The 20,678-nt window shown below is 33.8% G+C and overlaps 1 protein-coding gene across 1 annotated transcript; it reads left to right on the top strand.

Moving 5' to 3' along the window:
* The first annotated feature begins 5,153 nt into the window (after positions 1 to 5,153).
* LOC129794473 (probable cytochrome P450 313a4) lies at positions 5,154 to 7,451 on the top strand. Its single transcript, XM_055835225.1, has 8 exons — positions 5,154 to 5,157; positions 5,833 to 6,021; positions 6,112 to 6,181; positions 6,251 to 6,377; positions 6,467 to 6,661; positions 6,743 to 6,897; positions 6,969 to 7,045; positions 7,105 to 7,451. The coding sequence occupies exons 1-8, from the start codon at positions 5,154 to 5,156 to the stop codon at positions 7,449 to 7,451; spliced, it is 1,164 nt and encodes a 387-aa protein (XP_055691200.1).
* The last annotated feature ends 13,227 nt before the right edge of the window (positions 7,452 to 20,678 follow it).

Raw genomic sequence — 20,678 nt, 5'->3', positions numbered from 1 at the left:
CCCCACAACAATCAATATTCAGCTTGACATTGTTCGAATTCTTTTTCTTTACTCACCACGAAAAAGTGCTGACACAATGGAAGCATTTAAGTAGATGGAATGAGCTGGAGTGTACTTTGCTGATTGCTCGATGAAAGGAGTTTATTCGTTCATGTGTGGAAAAACTCCCCATTCGAGGAAATAATCGGGACAAGCGTAATTTGAAAAGAATAAGAAAACATCAAAGATATTTCTCGTACTTTCTACTCGGATAAGCTGGAAAAAATTCAGACGAAATATTTTCCCAAAAATGCAAACAATGACGTCACTATTCTGTATTTTATTTCTTCTTATGTATAAAGCATTAAATTATTTACCAAAAATCATTTTCGAAAGATTATCATGATTATTTCATGCATTTAGAAAACAAAAGAAAAAGTACAATAATGACGTCATTGTTTGTATTTTTGGACAAATCTCTGGCATCTTTATCTACAGAATTCTAGTTATGAAACAATGGAAAGTCTGACGATGTTTAATTTTTAATTATTTGTAAGATTATGCGTGTTTCGATTGTTTCTACAAATTATAAGTTTATACTCGTAGATAGATGCATAAACTCCTTTTTCTGTAATCTAGACTAACTTTTATGGTTTGATTTAATTTTAATGTGGCTTTATAGACTCTATTCTCTAAAAAAAGAGAAACTTGCAGAAAGGATCTGATTTAACTAACCTTTCAACAAATCTGTTGCAAAATTTTTAAAAAGCTTTTTGATAATTTCTGTATTTTTCCGGAAGTTTAATTTCTGTGATCTGGAAAAAATTAACAAAATTTAAAAATGTTTTTAAACATCAGAATAATGTTTAAAGAAAGACCTAGTTTATTTCCAAATTTTCCAGAACATCTGTTATTTAACAAAATTATTTTTTTTGTATTGTAATAAATTTTAATTAATAAAAGGATAGAAAAAAAATTAGTTTTATTATTAGAGGCTCTAGAACTCCTAAAACTTACTTTAATGGGCTAAATAAGATCTTTTCATGGAGAAAACTATGAAGAGATGTTCCAAAAAATGTATCAAAGTATTTTTATATTAAAAAAAGACTAATTTTTAGGCTACTTATAAAAAGTTTAAAAATCGATGATTTTCAATATCCGTAAAAATATTTTCTTTAATATACAGAACTTATATATTTTTTCCAATAGCTGCGCTTTAATAATCTCTTTCTACTCAGAGAGAAACCGAGTGTGACAGAGCTATTTCACACTCGGAGAAGTGTGAAAACACACCTGGAGAAGTGTGAATGAGGGTCAGTGACGTCACCGAAAATTTCAGCAAATATTTCAACAAAGATGAAACTTGAGTTTCATGGTCATTTCAAAAAGTATGTCGCAACCCTTCAAAAATTTGTTTCTGTCAAAGGAATTCGCGACGACATGTCGTAAGACAATTCTAAAATTTTCCTCTTTTCGAGATTGGATAATTCTTTAAACAATTTAATCACTTTTAACTTTTTTATGTTATTTTTTTATTTAATAAAACTCAAAAAATAATTTAAAAAATAAGAAAATATTTTTTAAAAAATGTAAAAAAAAATCGGTGGTAGATAACACATTTTTAGGTTTTTAGGATCTTTTCTTTTTTCAATCGGGATAGCGTCCTCTCATCACATACTTCCGGCCGCCATATTGAATACCAAAACCTTATTGACTTTTTTTATATTTCCGAATCTACAAAAAAAGTTCTGATTTTTAATTAATTAATTTTATGAAATTATTTTAGCTAGGCACTAAAATATCTAATTAGAATGAGAAATTTGTATTCAAATGAAAACTTTTTTGAATAAAAAAAAAAATACAAAAAATAACGATTTTAGGAAATTACCTTTTTTATTTTTTTAGTTTATCAAAATTGGTAATACTGAGTAAACATTCTAAATTGTATATAATAATTATAATGATTAGGAAAAAAAAAATTTTCAAAAATTTTAAAAGTTATTGAAAAAAAACACCAAATTCACCATTTTGCCCCAAGGGGTACTTTTTACTATCAGTGTTCTACGAGAAAACTTGGAAATTTCTTTTGGAAAATTCAGATTAGATTCGTGTTTAGCAATAGTTACTCTGTCTAAAAATGCATTTGGATCAAAAAATTGCAGAGAATTTCGCCAAAACTTAATTTGTAGTTGAGAGGTCAGAGTAACTTTGAGGTTCGAAAATTTTGTTTTTCAAATAAAAGCCAAAATATTAGATCAATTATTATGAAACTTTCTAGGCTCAGGCAAGGGTATGAAGTGCAACTACTGACAAAATTAGACAGATTAGCTCCCACTGCTTCTTGAGATATTAATTTTAATTTTTTTTCAAATTCACCATTTTACCCCAGTTACCCCTATGAGTTAAAATTTTGTAGGCAATTAAAAAAAAATGGTCGCCATTTTGTGTGCAGCCCTCACAAGCCCCGGGAATTTCATTTCTTTAAAAATGTTGTACAACTTTGCGTCAGGTGTCGTTTCTCACATTTCCTTTTTTCCCATAACTATAAGAACTTGTTTTTTACGTAGATTTTTCATTTTTTTTAATAAAAAATTTCCAATTTACTTAATAATTTTTTACAACTTTTTTTTATTTAAAAATTGAAATATTTTAAATTAAAATAAAGAATAAACATATTAAAAAAAAATTCATAAAAAATACAGTGTGGTTGATGCTCGAATCATATTTCTTTTATAAAAAATAATAATATTAAATCCGCTTTATGATTATTTTAATTTAAAAAGATAAAGATATAAATTTTTTATATTGTTTTTTTTTCTAAATTTTATTTTTATATATTTTTTTATTAATTTTATTTTAATTTTTATTTAAGGAAAAAAATTTAAAAAACTTATATTTTTTTTTTAATTTTTTTCAAATAAACTTGTAAAAAACTATTTTGGTTTTTAGAGGTAGTCCGATTGACTTTAATTTTTTTTAAGGTAGGTTAAAGACTTAAAAAATTTCAAATTTTTTTTGTAGATTCGGGAATATAAAAAAAAGTCAATAAAGGTTTAGTATTCAATATGGCGGCCGGAAAAATGTGATGAGAGGACGCTATCCCGATTGCTTTCTAAAAGAAAAGATCCTAAAAACCTAAAAATGTGTTATCTACCACCGATTTTTTTTACATTTTTTAAAAAATATTTTCTTATTTTTTTAAATTATTTTTTGAGTTTTATTAAATAAAAAAAATAACACAAAAAAGTTAAAAGTGATTAAGTTGTTTCAAGAATTGTCCAATCTTAAAAAAAGGAACATTTTAGAATTGTCTTACGACATGTCGTCGCGAATTCCTTTGACAGAAACGAATTTTTGAAGGGTTGCGACATACTTTTTGAAATGACCATGAAACTCAAGTTTCATCTTTATTGAAATATTTACCAAATATTTTTTTCTAGATAATTTATGATTTATTAGACGGTTCTAGCTCTGGTTCTATTTGAGCTTATATTGCCGTGGAAAAAATATGCGAAATATTTGCCAATAATCAACAAAGATCAATTTTATTGTGTCTTACAAATATATCAGTAGCGACATCTATCGATTGTTCCACAAAAATTTCAGAGCTGAAATTTTCGGTGACGTCACTGACTCTCTTTCACACTTCTCAGGTGTGTTTTCACACTTCTCCGGGTGTGTATATCGGAAGAAAAAGTGTGTATAACGGAATGAGTTCTCTCTGAGTAATACAATGAAAGCGAGTCTGAAAATATCGTTGGACTCACCAAAAACAAATATTTCGTGAGTCAATTAAGGCGCGAAGCAAAAAGAACCTTCTGCACAACAAAGTAAATAAATTTAAAGAGGAAAAAAATCGTGATTATTTTTCTGATAAGCGTTATTTCCTGAGTTGAAAAATCGAGAACTTCTTACAGAGTATATGTACCTTCTAATCCAATAGCGATGGATATTTTCACGTTTTGCTGCATCAGCAATTACATGGCGTATTACAATAAATCTCCCCGGTATGATGGATTCTTTCACGGCGATTGGGATCTCTCGGGACCTCTCTTTGGGTTCACAACAGGTTAAATCTTAATCCATTTCACCGCGTCAAACACCCATACGGCATAATTTGAAGAATGTGCCAGGGAGATTAATTGGATGATTTGCGCGGGAAAAATCAGAGCATTTTATGTTGCAGAGCAAAGAGGGCACACCATATAGAACAACCTGAGCCAATGTTCTTCCTATGAGAATCAGATTGTGCTAATTTGTGAAATACTATTGTTCTGCACGGGAGAGACGTGAAGAAATTTTGATGAGTTTGCGTGGTGAAAATTATGCTGCACATTTTCCGCACCTTCAAAAGGCTTCATTGAGTGTTGAGTGAGTTGAAGAAAAAAATGGCAGTTGGAATTTGAAATGCTAAATAGGGGAAAAAAGGGTATCCAAATGGTTGAGAACTTGATATTCTCATCGCAGCATTTCCATGGAAGACATTCCATAACTGGCGGATGTTTGATTCTCTCTGGCAAATTAATTTTTGCCTATGATTGCAACTTTTATGAAATATGCTTCAAATGCAGTCTCACTATTTCATTTGTCTTCTCATTTAACCATCTTTCTTTGTATTTCATTCGCAATTTCTCTTGTTGCCTCGACAAACACATAGCACCAGATTTATGAGAACAATTCATAATTTAATAATTTTTGATGGGGGTAAAATTCTTGGGAGTGTTTTGTGGGTATTGTATTGAGGGTACACCAGTTATCATTTTGTTTTTATTTTCCTCCTCATTACGTTCGGAAAATTAAAAATTTCATAAAAATAAATTAATTTTCAGAAAAGTCGCAAACATTCTTTAAATAAAAAGAATAGTTTCAGAACTTCTTAAGCAAAATTTCAAGAAATTTAGCTGAGAATTGAATTTTTCGCCGAATCAATTTTATTGACATTGTTTAGAAGCAGATGTAAGTGTATGATGAATTTTTTTTGGAAAATTAGCTTTCCCCCGGTCAGCATATTTTATTGACTTTTTTTTTTTTTTAAATTATTATGTATAAAGAACTCATGTGCTACACACATTTTCCGGCTGTTTTATACGTAAGAAAGCTTAAATACTTTAATTAATTAATTAGCAAAACATTATCTTATGGAATACGCGGATACAAGAAAAATATTAGAAAAAATGGGTAAGGCTAAAATAAAACAGTAAAGTTTCTTTAAAAAAAACTTGGTCGTAGTTTTACAGTAACTCTACTGGTTAACTGAAGTTTTTTCTCTGTCTCTTTGGCCCACCTTGTATAAAATGTAGTATAAGTTTAGTTTTATGACCTTTATAACAATTCTAAACGATAGACTCACCACACAGATTATAAAAAGGCTGAATACTTGAGTTTGTCTCTCAGTTTAATTAGGAAAATTGTCTTATTTGGAAGATGATGTGGAACTTTGTCTTTGTGATTTTGTGCCTTTTCTTGGTTAATCTCTTTTGGAAATTGTGGAAATTCTATAGATGTGCATTGCAAATACCAGGACCATCCTTGTGGCTGCTTAATAAGAAATTTGGGGGGTTAAGTCGTGGACTTCCACGTGGAAATGTCTTTTTTCGACTTATGCAAGAATGTGTAGAAATTTTCAAAACTCCAATGCGATTCTTGTTAGGAATTCTGCTGTATGTTGTTTTAGTAGAACCAGAAGATATTAAAACTGTTCTAAACTCACCTCTTTGCCAAAATCATTCGTATAATTATGATTTTCTAAAACCGTTTTTTGGTGATGGATTGAGTACAATTTCAAGTGAGCATAAAGTGAAAACTCCTAAGACTATTAACTATTTTTATTTAAATAAAACTTTTCTATTAAAGCTCCTCAATGGAATGTGCATCGAAAGCTTCTCAATTCAATGTTTAGTTTGAAAATTCTTCAGTCTTATCTTCCAATTTTTAATAAAGAATCCAAAATTTTGGTTTCTCGTCTTGAAGATCTCTGCAACAGGAAGGATCCCATAGATATTTGCATGTATACGAAAACAATGACTTATGATGCAATTTACCGTATGTGTTAGATAATATTATTATATATTGCTTCTAAAAAAAATAACTTGTTAATTTCTTTTTCAATTTTCAAAAATTCTTTGCGTTAAGATACAACATTGAATAAGGAGCTAAGTACGCAACAGAACCAGAATTTTGATCTTCTCGAAAGCTCAAATAAGTAAGAATGAAATCATTAATAATTAAGGAATATTTAGAATTTTCCTTTATTTTGAATTTTCATCTTAAGGGTCGCTGCTATATGTGGAAAAAGAGTTTTCAATCCTTTCCTTCGGTGGGATTTTATCTATCGGTTAACATCCACTTACAGAGAAGAAAAGAAGTATGAGAAAATTATTCGAGAACCAACAATAAAGGTTATTTTTTTTTGTTTTAACTCAAATATTATGAAAAACTCTTTCCATTCTTCAAAGCATCTAATTCTTAGTTTTCTTCTAATATCTAGGCTATAGAGGAAAGAAAATTAATTTGGAAGGAAAACTTTGAGAAATCTCAGGAAATTCAAAGTACAAATTCGGAAAATGAAGAAGATTTTAGAAAGCCTCAAATTTTCGTAGATCAACTCATGAAACTTCTTATGATTGAAAAGAAATTTACCCAGGAAGATGTTATTGGTGAAGCTTCTGCAGTAATTGGAGGAGTAAGAAATTGTCTCTTTTCTTTATCAATCTTTGAGTGATATTTTGTGTCTGAAAATGAATAATCTCCTTTCCTTTTAAAGGGATACGAAACAACAGGAAATGCTCTTGCCTATTGCATCCTGATGCTAGCAATGTTTCCAGAAAATCAGGATAAAATGTACGAAGAGATTAAATCAGTTGTTTTCGATGAAGATGTTCATTGTGAGGATCTCAACAAATGCCATTTTATCGAAAGGTTTTTAATTATAAAACTTATATCAACAAAAGTCTACTGAAAAACACTTTTTTTCATTGAAAATCTTACAGATTTATCAAGGAAGTTTTGCGTCTATTCCCATCGGCACCACTTATTGGCAGAAAAGCTGCAGATACAATTAAATTAGGTAAAAAGCCCTCATTTTGTATTTCTTATTTTATTCTCATTTTTTTTCTTTCTTCTCAGGAAAGTACATCATTCCAGAAGGAACCAACTTCCTAATCCCAATAATTCTCGTACATAGAAGTAGAGAGATTTGGGGTTCTACCGCTGAGAATTTTGATCCAGATCGTTTTCTCCCGGAGAATATGGAAAACATTCATCCCTACGCTTTCTTACCTTTCGCCGGAGGACCAAGACATTGTATTGGCATTAAGTACACCTACATGATTATCAAGACAGCCCTCATTCATATTGTGAGAAACTTTAAATTCCGCACTGATCTTAAATTGGAAGATCTTGATTTCGAATGGGATATTACGTTGCATCTCCTGAACAAACATATGGTTTACGTGGAGAAAAGAAATCATTAATAGATTTTTTTTTAAATTTTTCCTCACCTTTAATTTAACTTAATTAACTTGAATATTTTTTTCCGTAGAATCGTTAGTTTTATTAATATTTTCTTTGAATGATTCTTTTAATCAGTTTGTATTTTTTCAAAGATGAATTTATAATTCTTTGTTTAAAAAAATGTAGGATGTCAATGTTTTCTAAATTTATTTTGTGAAAATAAACTGATTTTTTTGAACTATTAAAGGAGTGTATTCATTTTTGATTGTGCTATATTTTGTACGAAAATATACGACAAATAAAATTTAAAACTAATATTAAACAAAAAACGAGAAAATAGGAAAGATCGCTCATTTTTTTTTCATTTAGACGATCTGGAAAAAAATGGGAGAGATTTCCTTAATAAATCCTCTTCCCTTTGCACTTGATTTTCTTTTTAAAGCTTAAGCTCTGCTGCGAATGATAAACAAAATATCATTGACGGATGCACTGACGCATATGCTTTACGCATTTTAATGGTAAATGAGATAGAGGCGTGGTTTCATTGAATTTTCAGAGAAATCATTAAAAGGCATTGGTAGGAATCAATTTAAGGAGACGTTGAAAGATATAAATTATTTTTTTCCTAGTTTTCAATGTTAAAATGGATTATAAAACGAATTATTACTTTGTTTTTGTTTAAGATTTTCTTTTCTAGCGTTTGATGTTAATTTTTAAGGATTTCTTCTCAATCAATTGCAAGAATTCCCAAATAAAATCTTTCCATCTCTAAATGATTCCCTGATCTTCATTGAAATTCTTGACCTCATTGCTCTGCATGTTAACAATCACTTCTTGAAGCATATATGTATGTGTGAGAAAGGGCCAAATGTATTTGAATTTAATCTTCCATGCAGCCGCGTGTTTGCTAAGTAATTTAATCTCATAATACAATATTCTAGAGTTGCTCAAGTGTGAGACTCTTATAAATTTTTCTGCTTTCTTGTGCACACATTTTTTTCACGCGACATCCACACTGCAAATGAAGTGCTGCATTTGCATTTTGGCGGGCACATACAATGAAGTCAAAATGATGAAGATGTCGGGGTGGCGATGGGAAAAGCAAGAGCGGATTCTAACCGTGTTACACTTTTTCCCAACAAATCAGTTTGTGTTGTGACCGCATCGTGGCAATTAGCAACTTCGTCGTTGAATTCCATTATCAATCATAAGGGGCTCCTCAATGGCATTTTCCACGCCTCTTGTGTGACTTTTTTTCTATTTTTTTTTCTTTCTCTTCTCTTGTGTGCTAATTCAATTTTATTTTATTTATTTATCGTCGTTGCTGTGCATTTCCACTTTTGTGAAATACTCCGCAATGATTTTTTGTTTCAAACCCGCGTGCCTTTCCCGCGCGTTTATAGATAAAAATTACATAAGTGGCCGTTTTTTTTTTGTCTTCATCTTCGGAGTATTGCTCAAGATTTATCAGGGCAAAGTGAGTGTGAAAAAAAAACCAAATAATATTTCTTCGTAGATAAAAAGTCACTTTTGTGGCCACAAGCGATTCCTCTCGCCTTTTCTCGCGGGGGCTTTTTTTCTGTGCTTCTCTGCACTCTCTGTGCAACTTTATAGACATTATGTTGAATGAAAAAAAAAAGTGATTTTTATTTGCGCATACAATGAGAGTGACTTCAAACTTCTTACAAGACGCCATTGAGGAGCAAAAACAGATGAAGAAAAAAATTTCTCCGCTTCGGCGTCCAAATACATTATTAAATATTATTACGAAGCGATTATTTTGTGTGGAATCACCTTCCTTCTACCCCATTGTGAGATCTTATTGACTACAACAGAGTGCCCACGAGGAAACTATGAGAATAAGTATCTAGATGAGAGATGGAGATGAAATGGTGATGTAGTTAAAAGCTTTTTGCAAAAGCTCTGAAAGTACATAATTTTAGAGTTTCTGGCTGAAATTCGTCTATTTGAGTGAGAAGAAAATTAATTTTATTTTTCATATTTATTTTGTTGGATTATTTTGTTCTTTATTAGGGAAATAAAAAAAATGTCTTTAAAAACAAACAGTTTAAATAGTTTTGGTTATAATTTATTTATCTTAGAAATTCCAAAAAATTACATTTTAATGGATTAAACTAATTAAATATTTTTGTATGAACTTAATTAAAATTTAAGGATTTTCCAATGTGAGAACCTTAAAAATTAAGTGGTGATGAAACTCGGATTTTTAGTTAGAACTTTTTGATTTAAAATATTTTATTTAACCGTAGGATTTGAGTCCTTTCTCAGGTTACTAAATAATTTTTGAATTTAAACTAATGTCATTAAACACCTTGAAAAAAGCCTCAAATTATCCCTGAAATTTTCCAAAACTTCGGTATTAAATAATTAAATTGTTTAACCAAAAAACTCTGATTATAAATTTGATTTTTTTATCACAGATCGACCTTAACAATTAACTTAAAAATTAAGGCGAAAATTCTAAAAATATTGTCTCAATTTTCCCATAATTTCATCTTTATTCTTTTGCAGATAAAAATTTAATTCTTATTGTTCTTGATTCTTTAGAATGATTTGATGTCTTTGAAAGCTTAGTTTACATTAAAATCTTCAACGTTTATTATTTTATTGCAAAATATTTGAAGAAAAATTGTCATAATTTAGCAGATTTTCACGCTGTTTTTTCAGGTACTTTTCATGATAGATTTTTTCTGTGAAAATTGTTTTTTCCTAATTAATTCGGAATCAACCTAAAAGATGATTTCCTTGAAAATTTAAATTTTTTAAATTTCTTTATGAAATCTTAGATCACTGTATGTTGGCTTTTTTATCGGTTGGAAAGCCAATCAGAAGGTCAGAATCTTCACCATTAATTTATCAGCGACGTTTCGATCCATTCACAGGGATTAGTCTCTAAAATATTCATCAATTTTATAAAACATTCCTTATAGAGAACTTTAATAAAATAAAATAAAAAATAAAATAAAATTAAAATAAAAAAATAAGTAAAATAAAAAAAATAAAATTCTGGGTAATCCTTTTCTTTAAATAAATGATATGAATTTTCAATATTTTCCGCAATTTTTCTAATTAAATTTATTCTAATTTCAATTCATTTTTATATATAATTTATTTGTTTTCTCTTAATCGGGAAAAACTCGGAAAACTACAAAAAAAAATTTTCAATAATCTTCAATCTATAATCTCAACAAATCAATCGCATCTCAACGAGATAATGGTTTTGTGATAGTTTAGCGATTACGGTATACAAAATTCAATCAAATGCGCCCGCGAAAAGAATTAACTGTGTTGTAGGTTTTTTTCCCTCACAACCATTTCATTGTTCCATCATCGGTTTGTGGCTCTCTCATTTGAATTTTTCCAGCTGCACGTGAAGAATTTTCTATTTGTGCGCAAGAAGTGGCGGAGAGGATGGCTGTGAATGGTTTTCGATGCACAATATTATTAAATTGTGTACATTTTTTATCTTGTTTTTTTTTTCTTCACTGTTGCACCAGTGTCTGACCCAATTCCATACGATTCTCATCAATATGATTATTGTTTTACTCATGTTCAGGCAAAAATCTTATAATGCATAATGTGGGCAATTTTGCCATAATCTCATTTCTTTTATCTCATAATCAGATTATGCTGTTCTCCGTTTCTTTTGTGTTTTTGTGCAACTCTATTTTCCATGAGTTTCATCTCTCATTCTCTCTTTCTCACACAATGTTGTCTTTCTAGGTAGGACAGCACGGCTGCTGCTGCTGCTGCTATTCTTCCCATTCCGATACTTACTTCCGGAAGGTGGCCCCCGGCGCGTGCAAATGGTACAGCAGAGGCACGCCGCTACTTTACTATCACGTGGTTGTGAATTTACTTCACAATTTTTCCAATCCAGGAAAAATTAGAGAAATTCCATGTGATGTGACGTAGTGGTATACTTCTGTGTCCAATCGCACGTTGATTTATGGTTGCAATTAAGCCAACTACATGCACAATCAATCACACCTGGGACACATTTCTCCAGATGCAACTGATGAGGTGGAGTAACACAATTTGAGAGACTTGAAGAAGGCCGACAATCCCGCACTGACATCCATGCAAAATTTCAAATGGAATTTCCAATTGCACTATGCCGACTTTCTTTTGTGATATATGCAACAATTTCGAATTGTATTTTAATGTTATTTCTTATAGCATTATCAGCAACAAATGTCTCACCTATGCGAATGCTATGAATTCTAACAAAATGTGTCAATTGATTTTTTTTTTAATCTTAATTTTGAAAATTTATTTTATCTGTACCTTTTTTGGATCTTTTATGTTTTTCTTTTGGAACAATTTTCTTGTTTCTTGTGTTTATGAAACTATTTTGTGTTTATTTTTTATTTAAATTTTTGGAAATATTTTTTTTATATTCTGCAAAATCGTTTCGGTTCTTTCACCTTTTCCGAAACATTTTTTTTTAATATCTTGTGTTTCGTTAAAGTTGTTTCGTTTTCTTAAGGTTTTTCGTATATTTTTTGTTCTTTAAGTTTTGCAAAATTTTTTTTTATAATTTTCTGAACAATGTTCTAGTTTAATTTATTCTGCAGAGCTTGCTTAAAAGCTTACACGTTCGTCAGTTATTTTATGGTTTCTTATGTTCCGCAAAAAACTTTAATTTTTCAAGTTTTTCGGCATAATATCGGTACAATATTCGAATCAATACTCTTGTCTCTTGTGGTTACTTTCTATTTAATATCGCACATTTGGAAAAAAAATGTTTCGTATGTTTTCAGGAACAAGTATTAAGGCTTTTGCATTTTACGAAACATTTAATGTTTCTTATGCTTCGCGGGATTACTTTGGAGATATTCGCATTACTATTTAGGGTTGTTTTCTGATTGCTCATGTTTCGTAAGACCCGACCCATAAGACAATGTTTGGATTTCTCACATTTTTCGAATGATTTTTTGGTTTCTTGTGTTCCACTGAGCTATGTAATTTTGAAACTTAAAAATACATTTCTATTCAAAAATTTCAAATAATAATCCATTCGTTCTATAAACTCTCTTTACTGTAATTACACTGTAATAAATAAATCGTGATTTGCAAAATCTCTTCCTTTTTCTTTTAAAAGAAAATCTCATTCAGCATCTGTTCTTTGTAATTAAGAGAAATCTGCGGGGTTCTAAAAGGCAACATATGGTTCATTGAGATGGTTAGAAAAATATCTAAATAAATGAGTTCAATAGTCTGCTAAGGGGGGAGGGGAGGGGGAGGGTGGGTGGCATACATTTGCACATGAAGTACGGAGGAGAAGTAATTTTAATCAACGCCATTTTAATTGACGCGGGAAATAATCGTGGAACATTTCCTCTCTCAAAGCGACACCCGAATTGACTGAAATATTCAATTAAGAGCATAGCTGATGAAGAAGGCGTTCCCTGGGGGAGCTTTCAAGGATAAGAAACTATCAGGATTAATTTTCATCAGACGTAGCATTTGCTGTATGATTGAGTTTTCCACGTTGAGCCGTGGAAATGACTTAAAGTGCCACCAATGAGTGCTTCCGGCTACAATCTCGGCAAAATCAGCGGGGCGGTATGTGATGCAAAAAGAGGTCCACCGCCACACTCTCACTTTATTTTCGCGGAACCCCCGTCGAATTCCTCAACTGTGACTCTTTGTTTTTACGAAATCACGGGGATTTTCTCAACTGTGATGGAATATCAGACGATACCATCATCATCAAGAGAGATTTTTTCATGGAATTTAACTTGATTTGCATCGATCGATAGAAAAATGTGTATGGGAATAAATTAATTAGTCGTGGACGTTGAATTTTACGACTTTGTGGTAAGTTCTCGTTGTAAAAGCTTTTTCAATTTATTTATTCTCTTTATTAGTTTTTTTTTTTTAACTATAATTGGATATCTTTATTACGATCTTTTTCATAATTTGAAATAATTAATTTTGACTTCAGTTATGTTCATTCTTAAGATTTTTTATACAAAAATTTACTCTTTGAAAAAGGAGTTTATTCATTTTGAAATAATGTTATAAATATTTACAAAGTTTAATTGAAATTCAGAAATTCAAATTAGCAAAAATGATATGGAAAAGATATCCAAAAAATACTTTATTCTCGCTTCTATAGTAATTTTTCCATTTTTTGCACGAAGCATATACATCAGTGCTTCATTGATTATATGAACACAAAATATATTAGATCTTGATGTTTTGCTGAATTTTTCCAAATAGTTCGTCTCTTAGCAAATAATCTGCATTGTCATGATCTTTTCAGATTAATTTTAATTTCTATAAAAGCCATTTATTTTAAATTATTCTTAGGGGAGACCGGGGTTAAAAAAGTCACTTAAGGGTTTAGAAAAAGCTCAAAATATCATATTTCCCAAACAGATAAAGCGAAATGTATAGCTCATTTCTATAGGAAATTTACTGCTCTATAACTTTTTCTCAGTCTCATTCGCTGTCCAAACGTTGCCTAGTGCACATCGACAGAGCTCTCTGATAGATTTTTCTCTTTCAGCTATTTCTCTATTTTTGGAGATATTTTCTTGATTTTTTCTTTTGCAGGTATTATTATTTATTTATTAGCATTGGTCTAGGCCATTTTTCTGGCCATTTTCCAGACCATTTTCCGGAAAAATATATCTTTTCTCGGCAAAGTTTGATTTGTAATTAAAAGGTTGAAAAATATTTTTGGTCGGCGGACCGGAGAAACGCAATTGATAGTGGGGAGAGGCACTCCCGTTGGCTGAGCGTTTGTGATAACGCGGTGAAGCGTAGGGAGATGGCAAGTGTGTCACCCGGTGATAAAGCAATTGGAGGGAAAAAGAGCAGCATTGCTCTCCCTTCGGATGAGATGCAATCGGATATGAATTGCGATGAGAATGAGACGGACAATAATGCTGGCTATATGGGAAGTGGCGATATGGATACCGATGATATCAATGAAGAAGAACGTGATCCCGGTGTGTTGATCTCAAGGCAAATTGAGAAATCAAGGGATATTATTGCTAATTATAAGCGAAGTAAGGTGGATATACCGCCCCGCAAGAGATTTTATCCCGCTGATGCTAAGGGCCCGTACCGCGTCTATATACGCAAATTGGTCAACAACAGGTCGATCCCCGAAATCTCGTTGACAAAAAAATTGACCGGCAAATATAAGTCAATCACTGCAATGAGGATGATCGTGAAGGAAAAACTATGCGTGGAATTCAGCGACCTAAGGGAAGCAAATGCACTGCCAAACGATACAGATTTCAATGTAGACTATCATGTGTACATTCAGTGCACAGGAGTGGAAATTCAAGGTGTGGTACCCTTTTCACTCGGGGAATCCTTGATTGTATTGCAGAGAGAAGGTGCTGGTCGTCTCAAGACGCAAATGAGCAAAAAGATTGAAATCATTGAAGTCAAGAGATTGTACAAAGTGGTCAAGGTGGGCAATGAAAAAACCGCCACGCCGATCAATTTTGTAAGACTCACATTTGCAGGTCAGATGCTCCCTGATGTGGTTGAAATCGATAAGCTTCTTCTACCTGTGAGATATTACACAGAAAATGTTCTCCAATGCACGAAATGCTTGAGATACAACCACACAGAGAAATTTTGCTATGCAAAGAAGAGATGCGATAAGTGCGGAGAAGTACATGAGAATTCCCCTTTATGTCCGCAGGAAGCATTCAAATGCCCTAATTGTGATGGAACATTTCCAGAAAAAGCCCATGATTGTCCAGTGAGGGATGCCATCCGTGCGAAGCAATACAAAGCTGCGGAAGATAATCATAAGAAGCTATATTCAGAGATTTTGAGGCAACAGACCCCTGCAAACGGTGCTGTGAGATCAACCCCAAGGCGATCCCAGAACACCCAACCCACGAATAGATTCGAAGCACTCTCAGAGCCAGAAGATGAGGAAGAGGAAGAAGGAGCAGTGGGTGGAGTACAAGAAGAAGAGGCAAGTAATCAGGAGAGACAACGAAGGCAGAAGAGGAATAGAGCACAGAGATCATCAGAAGATATTGATGAATCTTACTGGTCCAGTCTGGGTGCAATCCCAAAGAACAGAAGCTTTGTACAGCCCCAAGTAAGCAAAGCACCACAGCAACAGCGGAAAAATATTAAGAAGAAACAAGACAAACCATCTGAAGACGATCAGGAAAGCCAGGATTGGATCGACAAAATTGTGGATAAGTTCGTTGAGTGGATCGAATCTTTTGGACTGAGTGATGGATTGGTTGAAATGATAAGAGCTGTGGTTGCCCCATTAATCAAGAATTTAATAAGTGAAATGATACCAGCGTTAATGACCCGCATGTTCTCTGGTCTATGCGGCAAGAATGAATGAATTCGATAGTACATCTGAACGAGATGATCATGGAGTGCGTTTAAATTTGGTTCCGCCTGTTGGTGGTGATGGGTTTAGAATTATCCAGTGGAATGTTAATGGTATAAGATCTAGATTGCAGGATGTATGTGTTCTTATGAGATCTGTTGGGGCTGATATTTTTGCACTACAAGAAACAAAAGTCACAGAACGAACAAATGTGCGTGTACCAGGATATGATTTAATAAGAAATGACCGAACAAATCATGGAGGAGGGGTTATGATTGGAGTAAAAAGTCAGTTGAGATGGACAAGATTAAATTTTGATAGCCAGAGAATTGAGTGTATAGGCGTTAGGATTTCATGGCATGATGAATCTTTTATAGTTTGGTCGATTTATTCTACAAGGGATAATGAGTTAAGAGGAGAAGATCTAAACAGCATCATAAGTGTCTCACAGGGAAGTAAAATTTTCTTACTGGGAGATTTCAACGCTCATTCTGAACTATGGGGTTCGCTAGAATCTGATAACCGAGGGAGCGCACTTGAGGAGTGGGCACTTCAATCGGACTTTGTTATTATGAATGATGGAAGACATACTCGAATTGCATGCCCTCCTAGGCAATCTTCAGTATTAGATCTCTCCTTTGTATCACGTCAGATAGCTCTAAGGTGCGAGTGGGATTTGGTGAATGACTCCCTGGGTAGTGATCATATACCAGTTTATTTGTTGATTCATGGACAAGCAGATGATTCGCAACCCGAAAACCCTACTGATGCTTTAATCTCTAACAACATTGATTGGAAAAAATTCAAACGTGAGGCTGCAAACGGTTTCAGTAACGCAAGAGAAAATTTTGATTGTGCTAATGACATGAATGCATTCTTCAATGAAGTGGTCATTGAGGCTGCTAGAAGATCAGAGCGACGATCTCAGGGTTCAAACAACAGACAATCTAAAGACTGGTTCGATAATGAATGTAAAAGAGCATGGACGGATAGGGCAGCCAAATGGGATGTTTTTAGATGTACAGGGTTAAGGGAATCTTTTCTGGAGTGGAAAAGAGCTGATGCAATTGCAAGAAAGCTTTTCAGAGAAAAACGCATCCAAGGGTGAAGGCAGAGATGTTCTAATTTTTCGTCAACAACCTCATTGCAGGAAATGTGGAGTATAGCCCGCAGCTTCCGAGGAGCCCGACGACAGAACAGATCAAAATTTAATCCTGAATGGATAGACGAATTCGCAAATAAATTGGCACCACCCTTTGCCCAGATGTGTCCACCTATGAACGATCAAGATCAAGACCCATCATTATTAAATTCTCAATATCTCGAACACGAAATATCCCATGTAGAAATTAAGCATGCATTATCGCAAAGCAAGAATAAATCACCAGGTTTAGATAGAATAAGAACTTCGTTTCTATGCAATTTGCCGGTGTGTGGATTTGAATTTATGGCTAGTTTGTTCTCTAGGGTTTGGGTTGAAGCAAGTATCCCTGAGGTGTGGAAAGAAGCAAAAGTCGTACCGGTCCCTAAGCCTAACAAAGATTTAAATGAATTATCGGGGTATAGGCCCATTAGTTTGCTGTCAGTTGTTCGTAAAGTTTTTGAGCGAATAATTCTGAACAGGCTTGAATTATGGGTCAGCAGTAATTCCATAATCCCAGAATCTCAATATGGCTTCAAAAGAAAACGTGGGGTCACAAACTGTGTCGCTGCCCTCTATACGAAAGTACAGATTGGGTTTGCACGCAAACAACAGACAGGATGTCTATTTCTTGATGTTGAGGGGGCGTATGACAATGTGTTGGTAGACGTTCTATGCAAAATGCTTCTTAATTTGGGCCTAAGCGGTAGGATTGTGCAAATACTATGGGGTCTACTAGCTGAAAAGCACCTCAGTTTTGTTGTTAACAATACTATCCTTGCGAAAAGAGTTGGTCAAAGAGGTCTTCCACAGGGGTCCGTGCTTTCCCCAGTACTATACAACATATATGTACACGAACTCGATTCTGTTCTGCCGCCGGGGGGTTTCATGTTGCAGTATGCGGATGACATAATGATTGGCATAAGCTCACGGAACGAAGAGTGTATTGAATCTACATTGAATGAAGCAGGTCAGAGAATTTACACGAAATTAGGAGAGCTTGGACTTAAGCTGTCTGTGTCAAAATCCGTATCAATGATGTTTTCAAGGAAACATCAAGATCCAATACTCGAAGTATCCATTGAGAATAGAACCCTTGAATGTGTAACATCGTTCAGATACTTAGGTGTTATATTTGACAGAAAATGCCGTTTTGCAGCACATATCAGAGAAGTGGTATCTAAATGCACCTTGAGGATTAATTTTCTCAGAGCCGTAGCAGGATTCGAATGGGGAGCACACCCCTTAAACATGTTGATCCTGTATAAGACAACTATAAGATCAGTACTTGAATTCGGTAGCATTGCTTTTGCAGGGGCAGCTGCAGGGCATATGCTTAAACTGAACAGAGTTCAATGGAAAGCTCTTAGAATGTGCATGGGAATCATGGTGTCCACTCACACACTTAGTCTTGAAGCAATAGCTGGTGTTATGCCACTTAGTTTAAGATATGAGTTTCTGAACACAAGATTTTTCGCAGGTGCGCTACAGTACCAGCCAACCCTTTGGGCTGATCTGACACTTCTTAATTCTCTTGATCCTAACAACAGACTTTGTAAAATCACTAGAGTTATTGAAAGTATGGGCTTAACTGTTGAGAACGTATGGGGAAACCCTGTTTCTTCTATCGTGAATGAGGTCAGCGTAAATGTCTGTTTCGATGTGTGGGAATGCGTCAAAGATATTGAGAAGGAGCTACGAGCAAATGTGTCTCAGCACTACCTGTACGAAACTCTAAACCGAAGGGAATTTGGTAATGCTCCTTTGTTTTATACAGACGGTTCACTGTTGAATGAATCTGCAGGGGCTGCAGCCTTTGAAGAACGTTCACGATGGCAAAATACGATTCGATTGAAAACCCCATCCTCTAGTTACACTGCAGAATTAATGGCTTTTGTATTGGCTCTAGAACGTGCAGTTGAGACTGTGGTTGACGCGCCGAAGATTTGCATTATAACTGATTGTAAGTCCGCAATTGAGACTGTGAAGAACGCATGCAAGCAATCAGGGGATCGAACATCCAAACTACTAGCTCGTATAGTAAGTTTAATAAGTTCTCTCGAAAATCGCAGCGTGAGTGTATGGTTTCTATGGGTACCTGGACATTCACGTATACCGGGCAATGAAATCGCAGATAAGCTCGCAAGAAATGCCACGGAATTGCCAACAGAACAAGATACTGAAGTCATGCCAGGTGATTGGCACGCTAAGTTCAGGGAGAAAGCAATTGAGAAATGGCAAACCATGTGGAGGGAAAGTGATAAGGGTAGGCATTGTTTCTCGATATTGTCTGAAGTTTCACTAAATCCTTGGTTTAAAGACAGATGGGACATGAAACGCAATGTGATTGTAAAAATATCTAGACTTGTTTCAGGCCATACAAGAACTGCTGCGCATCTGGGCAGATTTAACATTGTAGAGACCGCGCTATGTGATGTATGTGGAGTCGTAGAAGACATTGATCACGCACTGTTTGACTGTTCTAAATATTCCCTAGGTAGGCAAAGAATTGTGGTTCCGGTATCAAATGATAGTACTACACGAAGTTCTGTTTTTCTTCGCAGATGCATAGTTGATAGGAACGAGCAAGCACTGTGGGGTTTAGTTGAGTTCTTAGAAGAGAGTGGTATGAATGTTTAGTGTGACGCTTTTGTATGTTTTTTGTTACAATTTCAGGATTCAATTGCTTGACCGCGGCCTCAAATATTCTACGAATGAGGGCCTTTTTCGCATCGGGTGGGTGGGTGGCGAAAAAAAAAAAAAAAAAAAAAAAAAAACTTTTTCTCAGACCATTTTGTTCTATCTAGCTAGGAAATATGATATTTTAGGCTTTTTCCAAACCCTTAAGTGACTTTATTAGCCCCGGTCTCCCCTATACATAAATCATATGCATCAATGCTTCAATAAATGACGTATTTCACTATTTAGCTTGGTAGCTTAATTTAATATTAATTCATTATCACTATATGAGCAAAATTTTACAGTAGACGAATATTTGAGCTATATATGGGATATTAATTGAATAATATTAAATGCTTTTAGTTTAATTATGTTTTTATGCTGAACGTTAAAATTCTGATTGAAATAGATCATCGATTGGAGCAGTGACGTGTATGCTCTATGTAAAAAAAAGTAAATTAAAATTCATGTAATTGATTTAAAGTGACTAAACTCCTTTTTAAATTATCTCTAAATTAAAGAATTTGAAACAGAATAAGAACAAATAGGCTCTACTATGCTAATTAAATCATTATTTAAGGGAGCTTTCCAATTGAATTTTTCCGAGAGCTTTTCCCACCCAAAAAATCCTTAAAATTTAATTCCTTCGGGCAGTTTCGGCAAGGACTGGGTAAATATGGAAGAGGAATTAAAAAAAAAGTTCGACGGAGGCTGATTAAATTTGCCTGAGGAGCTTCGTGGGAAAATCAATTTACCGTCCCAAAGGGGGAAACGCGTCTCGGACCATTTTGGCGCGACACTCGAGGATGAATCTCCAAAGTGAATTCCAATCCTCCTCATGCCCACCGTTTCCCGCGTTGTGAGACGAAGGGAAGATAAATAAAAGCGCGAGTGGGATTTATTGGTTGGTGCGTGTGCTCAGGTCGCCATGGAGAGGTGGCGAACTGATTGCGAGCACGAGTGGGCGAACGTGTTTGCCAAAGAGACACCACACATAAAACGCAAAGAAGTTCCCCCAGAAGAGAAATCCACAAAGAACTCTCCACACCGCTGAATCAATTCAACTATGACAGA

This window comes from Lutzomyia longipalpis, chromosome 4, assembly GCF_024334085.1.
Source record: "Lutzomyia longipalpis isolate SR_M1_2022 chromosome 4, ASM2433408v1".
In the NCBI taxonomy this organism is placed as follows: Eukaryota; Metazoa; Arthropoda; class Insecta; order Diptera; family Psychodidae; genus Lutzomyia; species Lutzomyia longipalpis.
Note: the sequence above shows the minus strand (reverse complement) of the source record. Positions and strands in the feature narration are given on the sequence as shown.